The 24,665-nt window shown below is 41.2% G+C and overlaps 2 protein-coding genes across 3 annotated transcripts in view; one reads left to right on the forward strand and one right to left on the reverse strand.

Annotated features, from left to right (window-relative positions):
- The window catches only part of LOC109421007 (serine/threonine-protein kinase grp), a 114,549-nt gene that overhangs the window by 50,782 nt on the left and 39,102 nt on the right, over positions 1–24,665 (forward strand). For both annotated transcript variants that reach the window (XM_029859298.2, XM_062850603.1), the window contains exons 2-3: positions 938–1,797; positions 16,204–16,427. In XM_029859298.2, coding sequence (XP_029715158.1) covers positions 1,718–1,797; positions 16,204–16,427 — 304 coding nt within the window. In that variant the 5' untranslated portion in view covers positions 938–1,717. The remainder of the gene's footprint in view (positions 1–937; positions 1,798–16,203; positions 16,428–24,665) is intronic.
- LOC115264313 (uncharacterized) lies at positions 6,469–7,427 on the reverse strand (the record flags this gene model as incomplete). Its single annotated transcript, XM_062854643.1, has 3 exons — positions 6,469–6,807; positions 6,919–7,218; positions 7,281–7,427. Coding segments are annotated over 3 exons (654 nt in total), but the record flags the coding sequence as incomplete, so codon positions are not given.

The raw sequence follows: 24,665 nt of genomic DNA on the forward strand, positions 1-24,665 counted from the left end.
AGTAATCTTTACACAATCTATCACTTTACGCCTGGCATCCTTGCACCAATGCGTGAACCTCTGTACCAAAAATAAACTTTTGCCAACAACACTCCGACATCCACATAACCTTGTGCAGGCGCAGAGGACTCAACCAACGGCCTGTTGGCAACAAGCGTTTGCAACCATCATTTCCGTCCCCCATCCCGACATTAACCTACAACCTGACGTAGCAGACGCCATTGTCGTCTAAAAATAGAAGATCATCAATATACTCACACACTGAAGATGCCTGTTGATCCCAAGCAGGTATCTCATTGTTTCCCCTTGCGCTAGTATTGCTGATCTGGCGAAATTGGAGTAGCAACTACTGGTGCTCAATCGATTTTAATTTTATTTTTTATTCAATGAGTTTCAGGGCGTTCCAGAAAAGTTCCAAATAATTTTCAGGGAAATTTAAGGGGCGTTTATCGGAGTCTCAGGGGGTTTGAGGAGGATCTTTAGGCAGGGATACATCTAAACAGAACGCAAACCTGAGACGTTTCAGGAAGCCTGAAAGGTGTTAGGAGCATTTGAAGCTTTTCAGGGGCTTTCCTTTCTAGGTGTCTTTAGAAGTTTTCATGAGTTTTAGGGACGTCTTGAAGAGTTTTTAGAGGCGTTTCTAAATTCCAGAAGCTTTCATAGGGTTTCAGGTAACACAGGGTGATTGAATCCAGAGGATTTCAATTGGGCTCCGGTGGTTTCAGAGGAGGTGTTCCTGTAATTCTTCAAAATGGTCTTAATCGTTCTACTGAAACTTCCCTAAAATCTTAGAAAACCCTCTGAGAAACATAGCCAATGCACATCCATAGTAGATATGATGATTATGTTGTACCACCTTGACTATTACCGGTCCACGCGAATCAGCACGTTGATTGCAATGCACTTAATTGATTTAATCTCTTTCCTTTGCTTTCAGAGTCCTTTCCTCTGGATCCCCACCGGACGACGGTCCATGCATAACCAGGCCGCCGCCCCGTCCTAGGACATGGCAACACTGACGACGTTCCCGCAACGACGTCGACGACTGTTTGAATCGATACAGAGCACGACCTGCTGCAGCACCACCGCTCGCCGCTTCATCCCGCCACAACATCATCGTCAGCCTTCACGCAGCACCACCGTCGTCTGCTGCTAGCATCGGTAGCTGCCTGACTGGACCAGAACCAGAACCAGGACCAGGACCAGAAAAAGACTCGCAAATAACTTGCGCCCTGTGCCAGTTTGGCAAAGTACCAAAAATATTAATACCACTGGCCAACCACCAGCATTCGGAACGCGAATACTTCTCGGCCGGCCGAGAGTGTCCTGGTGTACACACCCCGCCCGCCCCGTCATCATCATCCTGCCACCGCGGCAAGCGAAACCAAAGGAACAAAACCCTAAAAAACGAGAACCCGCTCGTTCCCCCCACGTGTGCTGTGCAGGTCGGTCGGAGTAGTGTACATGTGTGCGGTCGCCCTGCTGCTTCCGCACTGCACCTTCGTCGTTAAGGAAAAAGCTCTACCCCCGCCACCACCTTCGATAGCATCAGCCGCGATCCGGTTTTTGCGGTAGCGGATAATTTGGATCGAAATCAAATTTCAATCTAGGACAACACTCTCGAACGGTTGCTTCTCGGGAAAAGCCGAGAAAAGAAAAGAAAAACACGGCCGGACGGACGGACACGGCAATCTCTAAGCCACTCTAGCAGCAGAAAATGACATCGACACAGGCGAATCGGGAATTTGTCGAAGGATGGACACTGGCCCAGACCCTCGGGGAGGGTGCCTACGGGGAGTAAGTATTATCACTTGGCTGAGCTGCATACATGATGATTGTTTGAAGCTTTGCTGAATGGCACAGCATTTGAGTCTTGTCGGTTTTAATCGCTATATCGCAGTTGGCGGTGCGGTCATGGCACTCATGGTCGACTGCGTTACGGACGAAGGGATGCTCAATAATATCGTTGTTACCAATTTTTAGTAGGCATGTCTGCATTAGGCATTTGTAGTTCTTTCTCCACTAAAATTTCGACGCCTCACTTGATATTCTATATCTACGTATCTGGTCGATTCACATAGATGAGCATAATTCATCGTTTCAGTAGCGCCAGCGCCACAAAGGTTCTTCTTCTTCTTTATGGCTTTACGTCCCCACTGGGACTTGACATGCCTCGCTTCAACTTAATGTTCTTTGAGCACTTCCACAGTTATTGATTGAAGAGCTTTCCTTGCCTGTCATTGCATGAACTTGTATATTATGAGGCAAGGACAATGATACACTATGCCCAGATAGTCGAGAAAAATTTCTCGACCGGAACGGGAATCGAACCCGCCTTCGGATTGGCGATCCATAGCCTTAACCACCAACTGGAGACCCCCGCCACAAAGGTTGCAGTAGAATTTTAAATGGTTTCAGATCTTTCAAGGGGTTTCAATGACGTTTCAGAGAGTTTAAGAAGTTCATGAGCGTTTGAGAAGATTTCAGAAGCGTTTTAGGGAGTTTCAATAGAGTTCCAAGACGTTTCAAGCGTTTCAGGAGCATCGCAGGGAGTTTCAGAGAAAATTTCATTTTCGAGGGTTTCAGGGCGTTCCAAGGGGTCCAGTGACGTTTCAGCGGGTGTTTAGGGGTTTTAATAGTGTTTCAGGGGATTTCAAGGGAGTATCAGAAACAATTTCATGGTAGTTTCAAAGCGTTTAAATCGACTTAGCTGGGTTTCATTGAAGGGTCTTTTGAGCAAATTTTATGGAGTTACAGTCGCGTTTCACGGGACTTTTTTAATATGAATAGAGGTTACATGAAGTAAATCGAGAGCATGTTGCCTTTCCCGCTCTTCACTAACAGCAACTTCTTCCCGTGACGATGATCTCAATCGTAAGTATAGCAACGCACGTCGCACAGTGGAGCACCTAGTAGGGTAGCGCACCACTTGGGCAGCGGCCGGTATTTTGGGCACTCTTCGCTATAACTCATTCAATTCCAAACCAATCGACTTGAAATTTTGTACACGGCTAGATACTATACGTATCTCATCGCGTTCCAAAAATTGTGTCGATTGGTTCAGAATTGGCTGAGTTATAGCAGAAAACTGCCCAAAATAGGACCCCTGCCGAGATGGTTCCACTTCCCTACATCAAAACTGATCAAAATTATTTTGACGGATTTCCGCAACCCAAATACAACCCAAATTAGTATTGAAACGTATTTCATGGTTTTCAATGAATTTTATAACAATAAATTCACCTAGCAGTGAGAAACAACCAATCTTACTAACTTCAACAAGATTTTTTTTTAATAATAATATTACCATTCCATAGAAAATTGATATAGTGTGTCTCCGAACATCGTGGTACTTGGTGGTTTTGTAGTTTATCGAAAATAATTAGACCCGTATTTTTTATTTCATCATTAGGGTGACCAATTTTATGATTGTAAAAATCAAGATTTTTCGAAACAGATTTTTTTCAAAAAATCACAGCTTTTGAACCAGTTGACCGATTTTAAACTTCTTTTTTTTTGCTTGAAAGCTGTTGAATTCTAGTTTTCCGCAAAAATACGTTCAAAGGGCCAAATAGTGATTTTGGGCAAATAATATAATATAATAATATAATTATCACGATTTTTTCAAATTGTTATAATTTTTGAAATCGGAAACATCCGGAAGGTTTTCTTTCTGCAGTTGAAAGAGGAACAATAGTTTTATCATACACTAAAAGCAGATTTTCCGGAAACAGCCGGAAAATTAACTTATTTCATTTTGAATGTACGGTAAAGGATTCTATCAAATATTTTCATTCAATATTTTCATATATTGCATGTAAATTTAACGTCAATTTATTTGGGTTTCTAATTAACCGAATAACAACATTAACCTTCTTTAACAAACTGCATCGTTGAATTGATTGACTATCAATTATATTCACTTTGTACGGTCAAAACTTGCACGCGCTGTGAGTTATATCAAAGAAAACGGCTAACATCCAGCTTCACTAAACCTCTTCTGATAAGCGTAAACAAAACATTTGGACACTGCTTAGCTGTCAAACGATTACACGATAACTACACTTGACAAAAACACAACGGAAAACCCAATTACTTCATTTTGAATTTTTCCACTTATGATCAGGTTTTGATATGATTTACTCCAATGTGCGTCGTACTAACATTCCTTCCCTTCCTCAATGAGTAAGGACGTAGCCGGCACTGTTATTGACTTAATAAAGTTTAAAATTATTGAAGGTGCACATTAAGAAAGGATATAGCTATAGCTACTCCCAAGCTCCGTTTGCCAGGATGTTCTCCACGCAGAAAAAAGTTTTTTAAATTCAATCATATTCTGTATCGAAAACAACAATAAAAATTATTATTTCCCGGCTAATAATTTTTCTTTTTGAATTCAACAAAAAATCTTTTTCAGATTCTAAAAAATAATTGTTGTTTCTAAAATCAACAACAAACACGGAACGACAATTTATTTTGTTGAATTTACAATGAAAATATTTGTTTATAAAAAAGCCTTTTTTAAACTCAAAAAATTTAAGCGTCGATTTAAAAAAAATGTTTTTTTGATTCTAAAAAAGATATTTTGAAAACAAAAATATATATTTTTTGTTTTTATTATTTTTTTGTAGATTAAAAAAACGCTTCATGCTGACCGCAATCGCATCTAATTTCAAATCACTGCGATATGGTCCCGAATTTCATTTACACCATTCATTTTGAATGCGAACGAAATTAGGAACCACAACGAAGTGATTTGAAACTAGATGCGACTGCGGTATTATGTTGAACTTCATAAACAATAGAAACAAAGTAGTTATTTTTCATTTTTTATTATTTATTTACAGGTTTACGAACAACGATTCAATTGACTTATCCATAATATTAAAATTACAAAATCTGAAATATAAGTTTTCATTGACGGTATGCAAATTGATGGGATGTGTTTCATGATGTGCAATGTTTGTAATCATTTTTGGTTGCTGTGTTTTATAGACTTCGAAAGATTGTAAATGTTCATCGAAGCAACGACACATGACAGTACGACAAACTAGCATTAGGTTATTATTTCTATCTGTAATGATACTGTCTAGTTCGAAGATATTGACGATATTACAGTAAATGACATAAAAAATTGTACCTCGACTGTATGTTGAACCTTGCTTTATGAAGCTGTTTAAGAATTGTATTGGATTATTGAGAAAATGTACTTTTTCTGTCACGAATGCATGAAAATCACTACAGAGAGAGGGTAAGATCTTCGACTGGCTGAAATCTACTTGAGGCGACATGAAATTATTGTTGTAAACATTCTGTGCAAATTTGTAGCCTGCCTTAATACTTAAGGATTTACAGAGATTTGTGTTATTGTTATTGACCCTACTGTACTGTTTCGCATCACGGTGTTTGCCTTCCCCTCGCATTGTCCATTGATGGCGAGGAGTACCAGAATGTTTAATGAAAGATGCATAGTGGACAATATTGTGATGCTTGGGCTTCAGCGTATCATCGAATAGTTCTTGATATTGTGTATGATGAACTTCAACTAACGATTTTAAAGTATCCAGCATTGTTGGATGAATTTCACGTGACATTAAAATGTGACAAATTTTTAAAAGATTGCAGAAATGTATCCAAACAGCATCGTCCTTAGGAATCAACGTTCCCACTATTAATGGAAAAAATGTTATCAAAGTTTTGATTTCATTGGCAGTTATTTTGACTTTACTTTTAATTATGTTGGTATCTTTGATATCATTTGGAATATTCGATGAATTCAAATTTCCGAACACAAACACATTTTTTCTACGCGTTTCGAGAATAGATGGCTTCCACCGTCGTTTACCGGAACAGGTGAGATGAGGACTTGGCAGAATATGTGCCAACAGCGATACGGTGATGAGGTTACGAGTATCTACGAAAGAACATAGTAATTAAAATAAAGCCATTGAGGCTTTTATTTTTCATACCTTCACTTATATCATCATAATCAAGCAGAGCGATGAGATGCTTTCCATCCACGTCCGTTACTTCGGCATTTAATACCGGTCGAATTCCTATGAATAGTTCCGTCCAACGGTTAAACAACAGCGTCTCTTTTGCGGGATATTTATGTAAAAAATCAATCTGGACTAACTGATAGCCTTGATGATTTCGCAGAGTTGGATACTCAGCCAATATCGAAGCACAAGTCCAGCTGAGTTTTTTTTGATAGTTCCATCGTCTTCAGTTTACTGGTTGCCTTCCACTTTTGCTTCACTTCTTCCCACTCATCTTGATTGTTGACGAACCAGGCCTTAGTTTGTTGGTAATCGGATTCTGTAAAATAAGACAAATTTTATTCGCTATTCTACGGAGAACTTCTAAAGGCCTTTCCATGAACTACGTAGACGACTCTTTGGGGGGATGGGGCGGAAGGGGGGGGGGGGGGTGTTGTCTGGACAAAGTTCACACTCCATATAAATTTCATTTTTTTTTGTATAAACAAAAGTCTACGAGGGGGGAGGAGGGTGGGGTTGAGGTTTGGCTGCGGTTTGAGATGGCAAAAAAGTCTACGTAGTTTATGGACAGCGCCTAAGCTCTATAATAAATTAATGAAGTTTATAATTTACCTTGCTCTTTTGATACAATCTGCTTTACATCAAAAGGCTTTACTCCGGATGTTGACGGTTGCTGTATGTCATTTTGGTTATCCACCGGTTCTCTGTAGTTGATGTTCCTGTCATACAGTCGTCCCTTGGCTTGTTTCCGCAGTTTGATTTTCTGACCGGCACTGTTTTTGGTAAACGTCGGTTGATACCATCCGTCCTGGTAAAAAGAATAGTTACAAATTATCAATATATAGTCGTTCCTTTCAAAAATGGTTTACAATCGGGATTTCGGAGCCTATTTTAGAAAAAAAAATCAATAATAAATTACCTCTGGCTCGCCTGGGAATAGCTTTCCGAGTTCCGATGCCCTCTGCTGCAATTCCGTTGGTGTTAGCTTTCCAAATCGGTCCTTGAAATCGTCGATTACTAGATGAGTTATTGCTTTCTTGTCAGCTCTTGTCAAGAATGTCTGCTTTTGGCACTTTTGCAGGAGAACTCGGCCTTTCGATGATGAATTAAGCAGATAACTTGCGGTGCAACCTTCTCTAGCGATCTTTTCGTTTTGAGTGTGTCCTTTTTCCGGCTGTACTGAGGCCGTCGGACAGTCCGGCGATAACGGCGGTAATCCCTATGGTACAAGAAAAGAAATTACGATTATTGACAAAAGTGTGGATTTTAATAAACTCGAACCTGAGCAGCTCTCCAGTTATTCAATCCGTGTACGCATTTTGTACGCTCAGCCAGATATGGCGGCGGAATCAACTCCTCTATTTCCTTCCGCTCGATGATCTGCAGGGTTTCAATCGTGTATTGATTCTCTGAAAAAAAGTAAACAATTCACTTAAGCGCACAGCCAAATGTAGGATGAATTTCTTACCCAAAAAAACATTCACAATTTCCTCAGAGACACCGAAACTTATCAGTAAGTCCACTACCGCGTCACTAACTTCTTCGACTTCCAAAACAAGCACTTCTTCTGATGACGCCATTTTGAGTTTTGAAAGAAATCTAGATGGATCCAAAAATGCTGCGTATACACTTGTAAAACAACACACATACATTCACAGATTACGCTTGTATAGGTTTTTTTTTTGGAATCAAAAAAATATTTTTTTAAATCGACAAAATACAATTTTAAATTTTACACATTTTTTTTTGAATCAAAAAAACATGGGTGTTTAAGTTTTTGCAGTCAAAACAAAAACAAAAATTTTTGCTGCAACAAAATTATATATTTGAAGCCGAAAATTTTTTTTTTTAGAATTAAAAATTATTTCAATAATTATTTTTTTTGGTTCAAAAAGGTCTCTTTTCTCTGCGTGTCATAAGAGTTCTAGGGTAGTTGTGATGCCTTCTGGCCCTGAAGCCCGGTCACCTGGAATTCCCTGGAACCTGGTAAAAGGTGACTTTCTGAAGGCACCTTAGTTTTCTTTAACGCTTCTGAAACCACCTAGATAGGGGAACTTACGTATTTTCGGCCATTTTGTTCGTTTCGTCATGGTGGGTTTTTTGAAACCTATTGAACTCAAAATTGGCCTAAAATTTTTCCCAAACAAGCTGAATTATACGGCTCAGTTTCATGCAATTTGGTCGACAAAAACGCTTAATGATGAAGAGAAAAAAAAACCTTCCGATAATACTCTTTGTCTTCCCTCCCTATGTCCTTAAAATGCTTCTAAAAATTTCTTGACACCCTTTCATACGCTCATGAAACCACCTGAGTCAACTTTGATTGTCCCTGAAACTCTCTGAAGTCGCCTTAAACTCTCTGATATCCCCTGGAAGCCCTAACGCGTCTCTAATAACCCCTTGTAAGCCTCTAAAACGCTCTGAGCTATCCCTAAAAAGCACTAAAATTTCTCTAGGACCCCCTCGACCCTTCTTGAGTCTCCTTGAGACGTCCTGAAACCCCCTAAAAGTCCTCTGATAGCCTCTGAAATCCGTATGGAATTTGTGAGCCCATGACTAAAACATTGCTGAAGACATCATCTCTATAAGAAAACAAGATACTGTACCAGGATTCGCAGGATGTGCTTCCTAGTGATGGAATATCTCTTCAATCGACCCATCAACTGTCAGGCCTTGACCTTTGTTTCTGAGATATGCAATTTGTATGCTTACATGGACTTTATAATTATCTCTTGCTGTTGTATTCTTACTAAGATAGTGATGGCTTATCATATTTTTGGTTTATGGGTAATTCTCGCTGAGACCGGCCCACTATTTACACCTTGTCTTCAAAAATGTTTAAGGTGCCGATTTTCTGAAAGCCCTCGCCTAAAAAGTAAGAAAAATGCATTTGGTTACTCAAATTGATGGACCCCCCGTTAGTTAGAGCCACAAAAATGTTTGCAGACCCCTCGATTTTGGTCAAATGGTGGCTCACTAAAACCGTTATAACTCAAAAGTTTCACCGAAAACCACCTCAAAACGAAATGTTGTTGAAAAGAGGAGAGATAGAGCTACTATTTACAATAATAAAAAGTTGGGTCGGCCATATTGATTTTGGCCGCCATCTTGGATTTTTATACCAAAACATTTTTTTCACCATGAGGGCAACCACCGATTTTCAAAATTTTTTCATCAATTGAAAGTTGGGACATTTATACATAACATATCAAAAAATTAGAGATGTCTTTTTCTTCTTTCAAAAGTTATCTACAGTTTTGTAAATTAAGCCACGTTTTCTCCATACATTTCCATGCGCACCGGCAAAGACATACAACAGCATCCGAGTTTACGCCTGCATGTATACCCAAAGGCGCGTGCCGCAAAATTTGGCCAAATCGGAGGTGCGTTTCCGTTTTTGACTGTTTCTCAATGATGCGGGCATTGTTTTTATTACTTTTTTAGTGTTTTGAAAAGCTTAAACCTTCAACTTTCCATTAGTGGGTTCAGAATTTTATTTCGTGTTCGTAAACACTGCGAAATAACGCTGCATTTATGTAAACGGTCGGCACCGGGCCCAGTGGTATGGTTTACAAAACGGCAGATAACTTTTGAAAGAAGAAAAAGACATCTCCAATTTTTTGATATGTTTTGTATAAATGTCCCAGCTTTCAATTGATGTAAAAATTTTGAAAATCGGTGGTTGCCCTCATGGTGAAAAAAATGTTTTGGTATAAAAATCCAAGATGGCGGCCAAAATCAATATGGCCGACCCAACTTTTTATTATTGTAAATAGTAGCTCTATCTTTCCTCTTTTCGACAACAATTCGTTTTGAGGTGGTTGTTGGAGAAACTTTCAAGTTATAACGGTTTAAGTGAGCCACCATTTGACCAAAATCGAGGGGTCTGCAAAAATTTTTGTGTCTCTAACTAACGGGGGGTCCATCAATTTGAGTAACCAAATGCATTTTTCTTACTTTTTAGGCGAGGGCTTTCAGAAAATCGGCACCTTACATGTTTTTGAAGACAAGGTGTAAATAGTGGGCCGGTCTCAGCGAGAATTACCCTTATGGTATTTGGGCTAGTGACTTTCCGACCTCGGACTATAAACTAGTTGGAAGAAAAGCCCCATCTATATATCAAGACCAACAACAGAAAAGCCCTCATCAACATTGCTAAATCAAGCATGTTTCTATCGACTTTGGACCTTCTGGGATACGCTCACTCACGGGGTAGCGCAGTTTACAAGCATGCTAACCCCAAATCTAAGATTACCCCAACAATTTTTCCTGAGATTCCTCCAGGAATTCTTTTCGTTGTTTCTGCTCAATTTTTTTTTTCTAGAATACCTCTCGGGTTTCCTTCTGTAATTCTTTAGAGGGCTATTCTGAGATTCTTTTTGGGGTTCTTTCTGAAGTTCCCTCTAAAGTCCTTCCAGGAGTTTTATCTGATATTATTTGTGGAATTTAAATGGATTTCTTCCGGAATTTCTTATGGAGCTCCGGCAATACTTCAGGAATTCCATACGAAACTCCCCTAATAGTTTCTGAGGAAAACCAGAAGAAATTTGCTGGAGTATTTCTTCGATTATATGTTGTTATGTTGTATGAACTTCATGAGAAATTCTATAAACAAAAACTGCAGGAGGAATTTCTCAAAATATTCCCGAATAAACTCATGAAGGATTTCCATTAGAAACATCTGAAAGAATTTCAGAATGAACTTCCAGAAGGATCTGCAAGACTTCCAAACGGAACATTTGAAGGAAACCTGATAAGAGTTGCTAGATGAATCCTGGAAGAGTTTCTGACGAAATCCTGGAAACAGTATCTGAAAGAATTCCAGAAGAACTTCCCGGAATAAGGTCCAAGAGAAATCCTAGAAAGAGTCCCAAAAGGAATCCTGAAAGAAGTTTCCGAAAAATTTCACGAAAGAGTTCCTGAAGAAATTCCAGCAGCAATTCCTGTCAGAAGCCCAGAAAAAAATCGCAGATGAATCACCGATGGGGCCTCCCGAAGAAATGACGGAAGGAGTTCTCAAAAGAATCCTGGAAATAGTAGTGCCTTGAGAAATACCGGAATTTTGAGAATTTTCGGTGGAATTACCGTAGGAACTTCGAAAGGAATTCTTGAAGCAATCCCAGAAGAAGTTCATAAAAGAATCCCGGAAAGAACCCCAGGAAAAAATCCTGAAGAAGTACCTGTAGGAATACTGAAAGAAGTTCTTGTAATATTCCTGGAAGGATTTCATAAAGAATTCCTGAAGAAATTCCAGAAGGAACGCCGGGAGGAATCTCGCATAGAATTCCTGGATTCAGGAATCCCTGATAGGATTATGGTAAGAGTTTCTCAAAAAATCTCGGAACGAATCCCTGAAGCATTGAAGCAAGGAACTCCTTGATGAATCCCGAAAGAAATGCTGGGTAAAATTGCTGGAATTCCCATAAATACCTTCGGGAAGTTAAAAAAAAACTTGAAGACATTCCAAAAGTAACTTTAAGGAAAATCTCAGAAGGCATTCCTAAGAAATCCCAGAAAAAAATTCTGGAAGAATCTCGGGAGTACTTCCCGGAGGAATCCTGGCAAGAGCTCTTGAAAAAATCACAGACGGAATCTTTCCCAATCTTTGACGTTTCATGGTCTTGTTGTTTACGACTGTGAAAGTTTTGTCGGCTTTTCATAGAATTCTTCCTCGCATTCGTCCAGAAACTTCTGCGGTTTCACCATACATTTGTTCCAGGATTCCTCCAGGTGTTTCTTCTTGGATTCCTTATCGAACTCTTTATGAGATTATTCAAAGAGTTCATTTCCGATTCCTCCAGGAGTCCCTTCCAGAATTCTTAGGAGGTTTTTTTTTCTCGAGATTTCTCTCGTTCGGAGATTCCTTCAGGTATTCTTCCTTAGTTTCTTCAAAAACGAACTCTAGAATTACTCTAGGAATTACTTCTGGGATCTATCAATAAGTTTCTTTTGCGATCCTTTCAGGAGTTTATTTAGGATTCCTGAATCAGATGGTTTCATGTTTCATCTGAGATTCTTCCAGAAATCTTAAAAAGATCCCATTTGGGATTCCTCTCGGAATGCTTTCACGGTTTCCTTCTTGGATTTCGCTAAGAAACCTACCAAGAATTCCAACTTCAGGGGCTCTGCCAAGATTTCCAGGAAATACTCCTGGATATCCCACTATAGATTCTTTCCGAATTTCTGAAAGAACATCTCCTGGCATTCCTCCAGGAGTTCTGGATTCCTCAAGAAATTTCTTCCGTAATACCCCTAGTAATTCATTCCGAGAGTTCTCCTGCAATACTTTCTGGGATTACTCCAAAAATATTTGGTTTTACTGAAGCAACCCATAAGGAACATCATAAGGAACTCTGAGTAATTACATAAGGAATTTCATAAAGAAACCTCCAGAAGGAATTTCTTAAAATACTGCCGGAGGATTTCCATTAGGAACATCTGGGTGAATTTAAGAATGATCATCCGGAGAAATTCCAGGAGGATATGCGGAAGGTGAGTTCCCGGAGAAATCACGGGATACGGGATGGAATATCTGATGGAATCCTGGATCCCCAAAAAGTTTCCAGAGGAATTCCAAATAAAATTCCTCCGAATGAAATTCCTAGATGCATCCAGGAAGGAGCTCCTGATAGAATCCCGCAAAACGATTCCGCATGGAGTTTTCGGAGGAATGTCGTAAGGAGCTCCCGAAGAATTCTGGGAAGCAGTTCCTGGAGGGATACCGGAGGAAATCCCGGTGGGAGTTCTTGGATGAATCCCGTAATAGTTCCTGAAAGAATCACAGCAGCAATTCTTAGAGGAACACCCGAAAAATTCCTGGAGGATTCCTAGAGGGATTTCCTGAGGCAATCCAAGACGGAACCTCGCATGGATTTTATAGAAAATTCCTGGTGGAATCCTGGAAGGAATCCCTGAAAGAATTTTGAAGGAGTTCCTTAAGACTTTCAATTTGTGTACTTAGTGCTAAGAGTTCCCTAAGAAATCCCGGAAGAAATTCCTGAAGCAATCCCGAAAAACCTCCAGAAGGAACCTGTGAAAGAACACCCGTAGGAATCGTAAATGAACTTCTGTTATCCCAGAAGCTATTGCTTGAGAAATCTTAAGAGGAATCTTGGGAAGACTTCCTGGAAGATTTTAAAACTGTCCAGGATACTCAGAAAAAGATTCTGGAAGTATCCAAGAGAGACCTTCTGAAGGCATTCTCAATAAACACCCGGAAAAATCTCATAAGACCAAACGTAGGTTATCTCAGACCCCAGATTTCACTAGATAAGAAATCCTCCATTGGTCTTTATGCAGAACTTGGGTACTTTGAGGGTACCCAGATTATTCCATAATCGGAATCTTCTCCTGAAAAGGAATCCAAATCGAAATTTCTAAAAAGCATCAATTTAGGATTTCTCCATGAACTCCTTCCGTGATTCCTTAGTTATTTTGCGACTTCAAGAGATTTCTTCTGCAGTTTCGAAAATCCTCCCAATAATTTCTTTTATAATGTCTTCAGAAGTTTTTTCTTGAATTTTCAGAAGCAATTTCTACGGAATCCCGGAAGAATTTCCAGAGGAAATTCGGGGCCGTACACAAATTACGTCACGCTATCAGGGGGAGGGGGGGATCTCAGAACGTGACGACCCATACAAAAACTATTGAGGTCCCATACAAAAAGTGTGATATAGGGGGGAGGGGGGTTGGAAAAGGTCAATTTTTGCGTGACATAATTTGTGTATCACCCCTTCTCTGTAAAGCTATTGGAGGAGTTCTTCAAGAAATTGTTTGAGGTTTTGTTAAAAGAACTCAAATAAAAACTTCATACTCTTAGAGTAATTCCCTAAGGAATTTTATGAGGAATTCTATCAAAAAACTCAAAAAAATACTAATAATAACATCCTGGTGGATTTCCATCGGCAACATCTGGTTGAGTTTAAGAATGAACATCCCGAGAAATTTCAGAAGAATATGCAGAAAAAGTTCCCGGAGGAATACCTGGATCCTGGAAAGAACTTCGGGAGGGATTTTTGAAGAAAATTGAAAATTCCCGAATGGGGTCTGTGTCATTTGGCATAAAGTCATTTGGCATAAGGTCACTTGGCATAAAGCCATTTGGCATAACGGTCATTTGGCATAATGGACACTTGGCATAATAAAGAAGGGTGCATTTCGATTATGCCAAATGTCCATTATGCCAAATGACCGTTATGCCAAATGGCTTTATGCCAAGTGACCTTATGCCAAACGACCTTATGCTAAATGACTTTATGCCAAATGTCCCGCTCCCGAAGGAATTCCTTGGAAGATATCCTGGAAGCAGTTCCTTATAGAATCCCAAGTAGAATCCCGTAAACAGATTCCACATGGAATTCCCGCAGGAATCGCCGGAAGGAGCTCCCGAAGAATTCTTGGAAGTAATTTCTTGAGGAATCCCGAAAGAAATTCTTTACGGAATCCAGGAAGGAGCTCCTGGAAGAATTCCCACATAATACCGGTAGGAGTTTCTGGAGGTTTCCCGGAATAATTCCTGAAGGAATCTTAGCATGAATTTCTGAAAGAATCCCAGAAGAAGGTTTTGGAGAATTCCTGGAAGGCTCTACTAGATGAATTTCAAACATCCTGAAAGAAATGGTGGATCCTCACATGGAATCCATAGAAGAGTACTGGTGGAATCCTGAAAGGAATCTCTGAAGACATTTTGGAAGAAGTTCTCAACGGAATCCCGGAAGGGATCCCTGAAGCAATTCCGGAAGAAATCTCGGTATTATTGCAACCCCTCTCCTGGAGGAACCCGTAAAAACACCTGGAGAAGCCTTAAAAAGAACTTCTGGAAGAAATATGAGGGACAATCTCGGGAAGACTTCCTGAAAGATTTCCAGAGATGGGGTAGAAGCTTCAGTTTTGGCCAGCCCGGAGTTTTGGTCATAGTGCGATATTCAGCCTGTTACGATCTAAATAGGCATAAATTTATTTTTTACTAGTAGATTCTAATATAATATGATGATTACAGCTGTGAAAACCATACATTATGATTGAAAACTGGAAGAAAAAAATATTTTTTCTTAAAAAATCAGCTCCCATATATCTATTTTGGCCAGGGTGCTTCTAATTTGGCCACTCCCATAAGAAATACACGTGATTGGCCAAAATAGAAACCAAAGCTGAGAATATGGCCAAAACTGCGGCAATGCTTATATTTTGGCCAATGTCACTTTTAATACGAAAATCAAGTATTAGCTTGATTTCTGCATTTTTCTAATAAAGTATAGATTGAAACCCTTCATTTAACACATTAGTAGTTTTCATTGGATTATTGGTTATTTTTATAAAAATGATTTCCCTTAGACTGGCCAAAATCGGTGCCCGCACCCTGGTACCTGTTTAGGAATCCTTGAAGAAGTTCCTAGAAAAAAAACCAATAAATCCCCGGAGGAATATCATAAGGGTCTGTTCATAAACCGCGTAGACCATAACTTAGTCATCTCAGACCACAGATTAGAACACTCGATTAGAAATTCAATGGTCCTTATGGGAAACTTGGGTTTTGCAAGGGTACCAAGATGATTTTATAAACGGAATCTTCGCCTGAAAAGGAATCGAAATCCAAAATTTTACTACTGAAGTTTTTGTTATAGCTGGGGATTTAAGAAGGGTGATCATTGATCAGGTCTTATCAAGGTTCTTATCTAAGATAGAAATCTGTCTCCCAGAAGGTACTAGTAATTGTAACGTTCAGGCTTTTAATTCGGATCTCAATTGTGATATGCCTAGTTTTAAGTGGTATAAGTAGATGCCGCCGTAGCTTTAGACCATCAACAATATTTTGAGCATCCCTACTAGCGTCGCATACATCTAATACATTCGCCTGCAACCTCTCTAATCACCGTGTTATCCTTTCTTTGTCCTGTTTTTCTCTTTTTCTCTTCGGTAAACGCACGGAATGTGCACACCCCGCTCACTTGGATGGCTGACCGACCGTGTGCTGCTGGCTCTCACTCTCCATCGCCAACAACTGCGCGCCCTTCTCTCCCGATTCCGGCGTGTGTCATGTGCTTTTCCTTTTGGCCAACTTCGCACACCACCCACCCACATCCCGACCGTCGTCGGATCGAATGCAATCCACCAAATTCCGAAAAAAAAAATGATTTCAACACGCACACATTCCTGCTACCCATCCATGGTGGGGGTGTATTTGTCCATCGTCGCACACCACCAGAGTGAAACTGCTCATCAACCGCCAGTCGGGTGAGGCCGTCGCGATGAAGATGGTCGATCTGAAAAAGCATCCGGACGCGGAAAGCTCGGTCAAGAAGGAAGTCTGCATCCAGAAGATCCTGCAGCATCCGAACATTCTGAAGTTCTTCGGCAAACGGACCCAGGGCGATATCGAGTACATCTTTCTGGAGTACGCCTCCGGCGGCGAGCTGTTCGATCGGATAGGTAAGTCAGAGTTTTGTGTGCTGTTTATTCCTGGATAGTTGTTTCCCTCGTTTCGATGGCTACCACCGATGAAAGGGAAGTTTGTGATATCTAAATCGGGGAGGCAAATTTCCCCAAAGATGGAGTAAAAGTTTTTTTTTTCCAGAAAAGGAAAAGTTGTGCTGTGAAAGAAGTGAGGGCGGGTGTTGGTTGGGTCAGTCAGTGGGTGAAGGGTTGAAGGTGAATAATGGAGAACATGTGACGACTCGAGAACTGAACCAAAGAAGAGATTTGCACAAAGAATTAGAAGAATTCGACAAAAGTGTCTAGCGCTTTCGAAAGTTTGTGAAGTTTTGTGAAAAACTTGTAGAATGGCTCCTAGGCATCATTGTGGTCGCTGTCGAGGGCGGTCTGAAGCGTGTTGTGTATTAGAGCTTCTCGCGAATGGTTAAAGTGACAATGGGTGGATTTTCCTATCAAATTGCAAATCTTACCATTATCACCTTATTAGGAATGCGTGATAATCGATAAGGCGCACGCATTCACAGTAGTGCGTTATGTTCTGTACTCCAGACAGCAATGATGATAATGGAATTGGAGGAGCAAATTTTCCTAGAGTATCGACAAAGTTATCTACAAAGTAATTTTTAATAGAAACCCATTTTATTCTAAAAGAAAAACTTAAATTTAATTTAAATTTTAAGAAATATTGCATTTCAAATTGAATTGCCTTTTCGTTTTATAAGCTCAGAAAACGAAGTTTGTAGAAACTCCTATAAGCTTTGTTTATTGCATACAATATTTAGGTGTCTGAAAAGTAATTCCATAAAATGTTCTAGAGCATAAGCTATTGCAAAAAGGACAATCACTTACACAATTGTAAATCAATAGTTTAGTGATTCTTTCAACCGTTGGATATAGTTGATACAGTTATTTTGATACGAGCGTAGTTATTCCACAATGATAATTCAAGTAGTGTCATCGGGAAGTGTTGATGTGAACGCGGATTCAGTTCTTTAGGATTTATATCATTGATGTGCTGCTGTTCAACAGAATTTCCGATTTACTTACTTGGTGCATACTTGAAACGGCAGTTTCGTTCTCGTCCGAGACCATTCTTCCGTAGCAGTGTTGGTAAAAACTCAAATTCGCAAAGCTTATGGTTGAGTTGTTTCACGCGCGATTCTTGACCCACCAAACTCACCGCCGAAAAAATCATGCATGAGTTGACTCAAGGGATAAAAATGTGTGATTTGAATGAAATTTAACTATTGAAAATGGAATCATGAGTTGTGTATGAATTCAACTATTTTCAAAAAATTTCCTTTTTTTCTTCGCTCTTCGTCACATCATTTCTACATTACTCTTCCGGAATTCTAGGAGAAATTCCCACATAAATCTTGGGAAGAATCCCTGGAGCGATCCCATGGGGAATCTTGGAACAAACATCTGGAGAAGTTCCGAAAAGAAGTCTAAAGGAATTCTGTAAGAAATTTCGAAAAGAATATCTGGACACACCTGTGAAGGAATCTCGGCAGGATTTCGAGAATTCCAAGAGCAATCGCTGGAGGATTCCCTGGAAGAATCTCGAATGAAATTCCTGGAGGAATCCAGGAAGCAATCTCTGGACAAGTTCCGGAAACAATTCCAATGGTAATTTCGGATTGTATCCTTGGGGAGGGTCTCGTGAGGGATTCTAAAAGAAATCTCGAAAGAAAATTCCAAGAAGTATCCCGGAATCAATCTCTGGAGGTATCCCTGAAATATTCCCGGGAGGACTCCTTGACAGAATCTCGAGGGGAATCGTTGAGGGAGTTCTCGGAAGAAATTCTGGAGAAATCTTGAGAAACCCTGCAGAAATCCCAGGAAAACTACCAGGAGGTTCCTATGGAAGAATCCATGGAGAAATTACAAAAAAAAAGAGAAAATGCGGAAGAAATCCCGAGGGCGATGTTGGAAGAATTTCCGAGAAGAATACCGGGAGAAATTTGGGAGATTTCCTGTTTAATTCCCGGAAAACATCCCATGAAGATTTCCCGATCCAGTGATCGATCCCTAGAGGAATCCCGAGAGATATCACTGGTGGAATCCTGAAGAAGTTTCGGGGAAAATCCCGAGAGTAATTATTGAAGAAATTCCAATGAAAAATCCCTGAGGAAACTCCGAAAGAAATCCCGGTAAAATGTCTTTGCTGTATCACAGGAAAAATCTACAAGAATTCCGGAAAAATCTCGAAACAAACCTCCAAGAGAAATAATTGGAAAAAATCCGGGTAGGAATTGTAGGAGCAATCCGGGATTTTTTTCTATCTTCATTACCGATTTTTTTTTAACCCGGGGTTAGCTCACGGGACCCACGCTTTAGGTATCTTCCTTCCCTTTTGTGAGTTTATCGAGAGTGGGATTCGATCCTGAGTCCTCGTCGTGATAGTCACGTGCTTTAACCATCACACCAGGTCCGCTCCAGAAATCTCAGATAAATCCCTAGAAGAATCCCGGGAAAAATACCTAGAGAAATCTTTGAAGGAATCCTACTAAGAATCACTGGAAGAATCCCAAGAATCCTGGAGGAATTCAAATCAAAAAACCTCTAATCAAATGCTGGAAGGAATCCCGGTAAGAATCTCGGAAGAAAACTCCAAGAGAAAACTCCCTGGAAACTTTCCTTGCACCGTTGCTAGAGTCCTGGGATGACTTTTTGGAGAAAGTCAGAAAACTATTGAAAAATATCGGAATGAATCCATGAGTCTCGGCGAAAATGTATGGAGGAATCCCTGGAGTAATCTCATACTTCCTGATGAATCACAAGAGATATTCGCGGGAGAATTTAAATAAAAAAATCGAGCGGAATCTCTGTAGGTATCTTGGCTGGATTAGAAATATTTGGAGAAATCGCTTGAACAATTCTGTAAACATCTCTGAAGAAAACTTCACGGGGAATCCCTGAATTATTCCCGGTAGGAATCTTTGCTGAAGTCCTGGGAAGAATTTCTTGAGAAACCTTGAAAATTCGTTGAGGATTTTTGGCATGCATGCCTAGAAGGAATCTCTGAAAGTTACCTAGGAGAAACCCTTGCTGGAGTTCTGGAAAGAACTCCTGGAGAAATCTTGAGAACTATTGAAGGAATTCTGGAACGAATCCCTGAAAGAGTCCCGGCGAAAATACATGGAGGAATACCGGGACTAATCTCCTAACATGTACACCTTGAAGAATAACAAGAAATGTTCTTGGAGGAATTTCAACAACAATTTCGAGAGCAATCTCGGGAGATGATGGATTAGGAATACCAGGAGAAATCACTAGAAGAATTCCGAAAGCATCTCGAAACCAAACTCCTAGTGAAATCTCTAGAATATTTCCGGAAGGAATCGCTGGAGTCCTGGGAGGATTTCCTTGAGTAATCTTGATATTTTTTTGGGAATTCCGGGAGCATCTGGGAAGAAAACTTCAAGAGCAATCCCTAAAATATTCCCGGCATCCTTGTTGGAGTTCTGGGATGAAACCTTTCAAATGCCTGGAGTAAATTCTCAGAAGGAATCCTTGAAAAATGCCCACGAGAAATCCTTTGAAGAACCCCGAGGAATCCTTGCTAGAGTTCTGGGATGAATTCCTGGAGAAATCTTGAGGAATCCTGGAATGATTCCCTAGAAGGATTCCGGCAACAATACACGTAGTTTTCTCCTATTAAGTACCCTTTGTTGAATCATAATGGAATCCCTACAAAAAATCTTTGAAGAAAATTCGAGAGAAATCTTGGGTGGATTAGTAATATCAGCAAACTATAAGAATTCCGGAAGCATCTCGAAATCAAGCTCCTAGAGGAGTCTCTAGGATATTTCCGGGAGGAATCCTTGCTGGAGTCCTGGGAGAAATCCCATGAAAAATATTGAAAATCTCTGAAGGATTCCTGGAATGAATGCATAGAAGAATTCTCCAAAAAATACCAGGTGTAATCTTTGGATTCTTCCTTTTGGGAATCACTATAAGAATCATGAGAGGTATCCTTAGAAGAGAAGAATCCCCAATCTCGAAAGAAAACTTCAAAAGGAATCACTGGAAAATTCCCGGAAGGATTTCGTGCAAGAATCTCGGGAGAAATCCTTGTTGGCGTCATGCGCGAGAATCCCTGGATGAATTCTGGAATGAATCCCCAGAAGAATTCCGGGGAAAATACCTTTGCAAGAATCCTATTAAGGAATCACTGGATGAATCCGAAGAAGGATGTATGGGGTGTGATTTGTGACCATCCCTATCGCAACGCTTCGCACGAATTGGAGAGAGAAGTGTAGAATAAGAAGTATAGATTGACAGCGCCATTCGAGTTGCGCATTGCGAATAGTAAACATGTTCTGACGAGTAGAGAAATAAAGTAGTTGATAGTATTCTCGATCATTTTATTTCGTACCGCTTCCGTCCACCACAGTTGGTGACCCCGACGTGATTTCGTAGTTACCGCGAGTTCGTAAAGTTCCGTAAACAATCGAGTTCGGTTTCCGGTTACACAACCTATCGCTCCGCCGGTTCGTCGTCATGACAGAAAACGGAAATCAAAACATCGCGCAACAAGCCGCCAGTGTGTCCGTCAAGCTTCCAGAATTCTGGAAGACGGACCCAGAAATGTGGTTCGCACAGGCGGAAGCACAATTCGTTCTTGCGAATGTTACCAAGGACGAAACAAAATTCTACCACATTGTGGCAAAGGTCGACCAATCGGTGATATACCACGTCGCCGACTTGGTGTCAGCCCCACCACAGCAGGACAAGTACAAAGCGGTCAAGGATCGTCTGATCGCTCGATTTGCTCTTTCACCACAATCACGACTGGAGCGGTTGCTCGGTTCCTTCGATCTTGGTGACATGCGCCCTACGCATCTTCTGGCCAAGATGCAAGAACTGGCCAACGGCCTGAATGTCACCGACGACCTCCTCAAAATGCTCTTTTTGCAACGAATGCCGGCTCACATTCGGCCGATATTGACCATCAGCGACGGAACGTTGGTCAAGTTGGCGGAAATGGCCGACAAAATGGTAGAATCGCCACAAGCATCTGCAGTGTCTACCACGCCAACTATCGACGAGCAAATGGAGAAAGTGAAGGAGCAACTGGAGGTGCTTAGTGCAGAGTTCCGTCGGCTAAAAGCCGGCCCATCAACCGGATCCAGTGGTCGCCGCAGTCGTTCATCCTCACGTTCCAGAACCGGAACGGAAATGTGCTGGTATCATCGTAAGTTCGGGCAAAATGCCGAACGGTGCAAGGAGCCATGCAAGTACACGCCAAAAAACTAGATCCCAACTCACCTGAGTCGGCTGAGGTGGGTGGCGTGTTTTCAAGCCGACGACTAAAAATCTTCGATAAGACAAGTGGCATTTGCTTCCTGATTGACACCGGCTCCGATGTCTCAATTGTTCCAGCTTCGAGGCAGGACAAACTCTCTGCGCCAATCCCGTTCGTGCTTCATGCTGCTAACGGCTCAGAGATAAAAACGTATTCAACAAAGTTCATAACAACCGATCTCGGACTCAGAAGACGCTTCACGTGGAACTTTCTGGTTTCTGACGTCAGCCATGCCATCATAGGAGCTGATTTCTTAGCTCACTTCGGGCTGCTCATCGACATGAAAAACAGAAGCCTTATCGACGTCAAAACAAACTTGCAGTCTGCCGGAGAGCTGATCATCGCTGCTGTACACACTATCACCACCGTCAGCTGTAATCACCCGTTTCACGAACTTCTGAAGCAGTACCGAGACATCACGCTCCCATCCACGATGCAAGCGGCGACGCAACATGACGTCACTCATCATATTGTTACCAAAGGACCTCCAGTTTCATCGAAGGCTAGAAGAATGCATCCAGACAAACTCAAGGCTGCAAAGGAAGAATTCGCCCTCATGTCCGAGCTCGGAATTTGCCGTCCGTCCAGCAGTAGCTGGGCTAGTCCGCTCCACTGCGTGATGAAGAAGAATGGACAATTTCGATTCGTGGGAGACTACCGCGGATTGAACAAAGCTACCGTTCCTGATCGCTACCCGGTACCACACGTACATGACATCCTGAATTCACTGCAAGGTAAGAAAGTATTTACTACCTTAGACTTAGAGCGAGCCTACCATCAAATTCCGGTAGAGGAGGGTGACATTCCCAAAACGGCGGTCATTACTCCTTTCGGTCGCACGTTTGCATCGCTTCAGAATCTGAAGAGGAACACAAGGAACATGTCCGAATTGTCTTTGATCGACTAAAGCAAAACGGCCTTGTGATAAATGTAGCAAAGTGTAAGTTCGCTCAACCCGAGGTGGAGTTTCTTGGCTACTTGGTAAATAGCACCGGCATTAAACCGCTGCCGTCAAGAGTCCGGGCAATCACCGAGTACGTACGTCCATCGACTGTCAAAGAGCTTCGCAGATTCCTGGCACTGGTTAACGTGTACAAGAGATTCATTCCCAAAGCGGTAGACATGCAGTTGGATTTACGCAGGATGATTCCAGACAATCGCAAGAACGACAACCGGATGTTATCGTGGGATGATTCGACAACAGCTGCTTTTGAACGCTGCAAGAACTCTCTAGCCGAAACCGCATTATTGTACTATCCAGACTCAACGAAGCAGTTAGCTCTAATGATTGACGCATCGAACACTGCTGCCGGTGCGGTTCTGCAGCAATTTTCTGGATCGTCTTGGCAGCCACTTGGGTTTTACTCTGAGAAGTTTTCGGATTTTTTTTTTACTAGTTCATTTATTTGGGGCTCAATCGCGTTTAACGCTTTGCGGAGCCAAAACTCATTTTTTGTATTTTATGTACAAATATGATTCTTATTCAACATAGTTAGTATGGGACGGAGCCAGGATACTCGTGGCAGCTCGAGATTAGTGGGTCACATATGCTTTTAGGATGGGCGTGGTAAGGACTGGGGGTAAGGGTTCTCTGAAGCTCATCCGGAAGGTATAACGTATTGGCGTGTTCGTTGTCTTCATAGTGGTTCAGCACCAGATTGTAGCGGGCTTTTCATCTGCCGGATGGCCAGGAACAACACAAAGACGAAAACAGAGAGAAAAAAAAAACTGGGGGAGAAAACACAAGAGAATTAAACCTTTATACAAGACAAACGAAGAAAGTCGTAAATGCATAGCATATAAGTGACATCGCGAGTGCCCAACACATCTCTCACAAGAACAAAGGGTTGTCTACCTCGGGCCTCAAGGGTATCCAATAGTAGCGCTCTGGAGGCGTCATTATCCGGGCATTGCCAAACTACGTGGTCGATGTCATCATAACCGGAACCGCACTTAGTACAAACATTGCTCAACGCGAGGTTAATCCTGTGTAAATGCGCATCTAGCGAGTAATGGTTGGACATAAGCCTTGACATTACGCGAATGAAATTTCGATTTACATCCAAACCATGCCACCACGCTCGCAAGGAAACATTAGGAATAATGGAATGTAACCACCGTCCCAGCTGGCCATCTCGCCAATCATTTTGCCAACTTTGAAGAGAACTCTGGCGAACAAAATGGAAAAATTCATCATGTGAAATTCTTCTATCATAGATCTCACCTTCCTGTGCGCCCACCTTTGCGAGAGAGTCCGCCTTCTCATTGCCATAAATTGAGCAATGTGAGGGGACCCATACAAAGGTAATCTTGTATGATCTTTCGACCAGTGCACCCATCTGCTCCCTTATTTTTGTAAGAAAGTAAGATGGATGTTTTACAGGTTTCATCGACCGAAGTGCCTCAATAGAACTAAGGCTATCCGAGAAGATGAAGAAATGGTCTACGGGCATGTTGGAAATCATCCCCAAAGCGAAGTTGATTGCTGCCAGCTCAGCAACATAAACCGAGCAAGGTTCCTGAAGTTTGCGGAAGGCGGTGGAATTTTCATTGAAGACACCGAAACCAGTGGATCCATTTATGCGAGACCCATCAGTGAAGAATCTCTTACAGGAATTGACATGTTGGTACTTTTCGTTAAAAATGCGGGGAATAGATATACATCGAAGTTGATCTGGAATTCCATGAATAGCTTGTTTCATTGACAGATCGTATTTAACAGAGGAACTGTCATTGGCGAAGTGTACACGAGGTGGATTATAACCTGGGAGGCTTATGTCAGATGACATGTAGAAAAGATAGATTCTCATAAATTTTGACTGAGTATTCAGAGTGAGCATTTCTTCGAAGTTTTCAATCACAAGTGTGTTGCTCACTCCACACTTGATAAGTAACCTTAGCGAGAGCTCCCAGAAGCGGTTCTG

Source organism: Aedes albopictus, chromosome 2, assembly GCF_035046485.1.
Source record: "Aedes albopictus strain Foshan chromosome 2, AalbF5, whole genome shotgun sequence".
Taxonomy (NCBI): domain Eukaryota; kingdom Metazoa; phylum Arthropoda; class Insecta; order Diptera; family Culicidae; genus Aedes; species Aedes albopictus.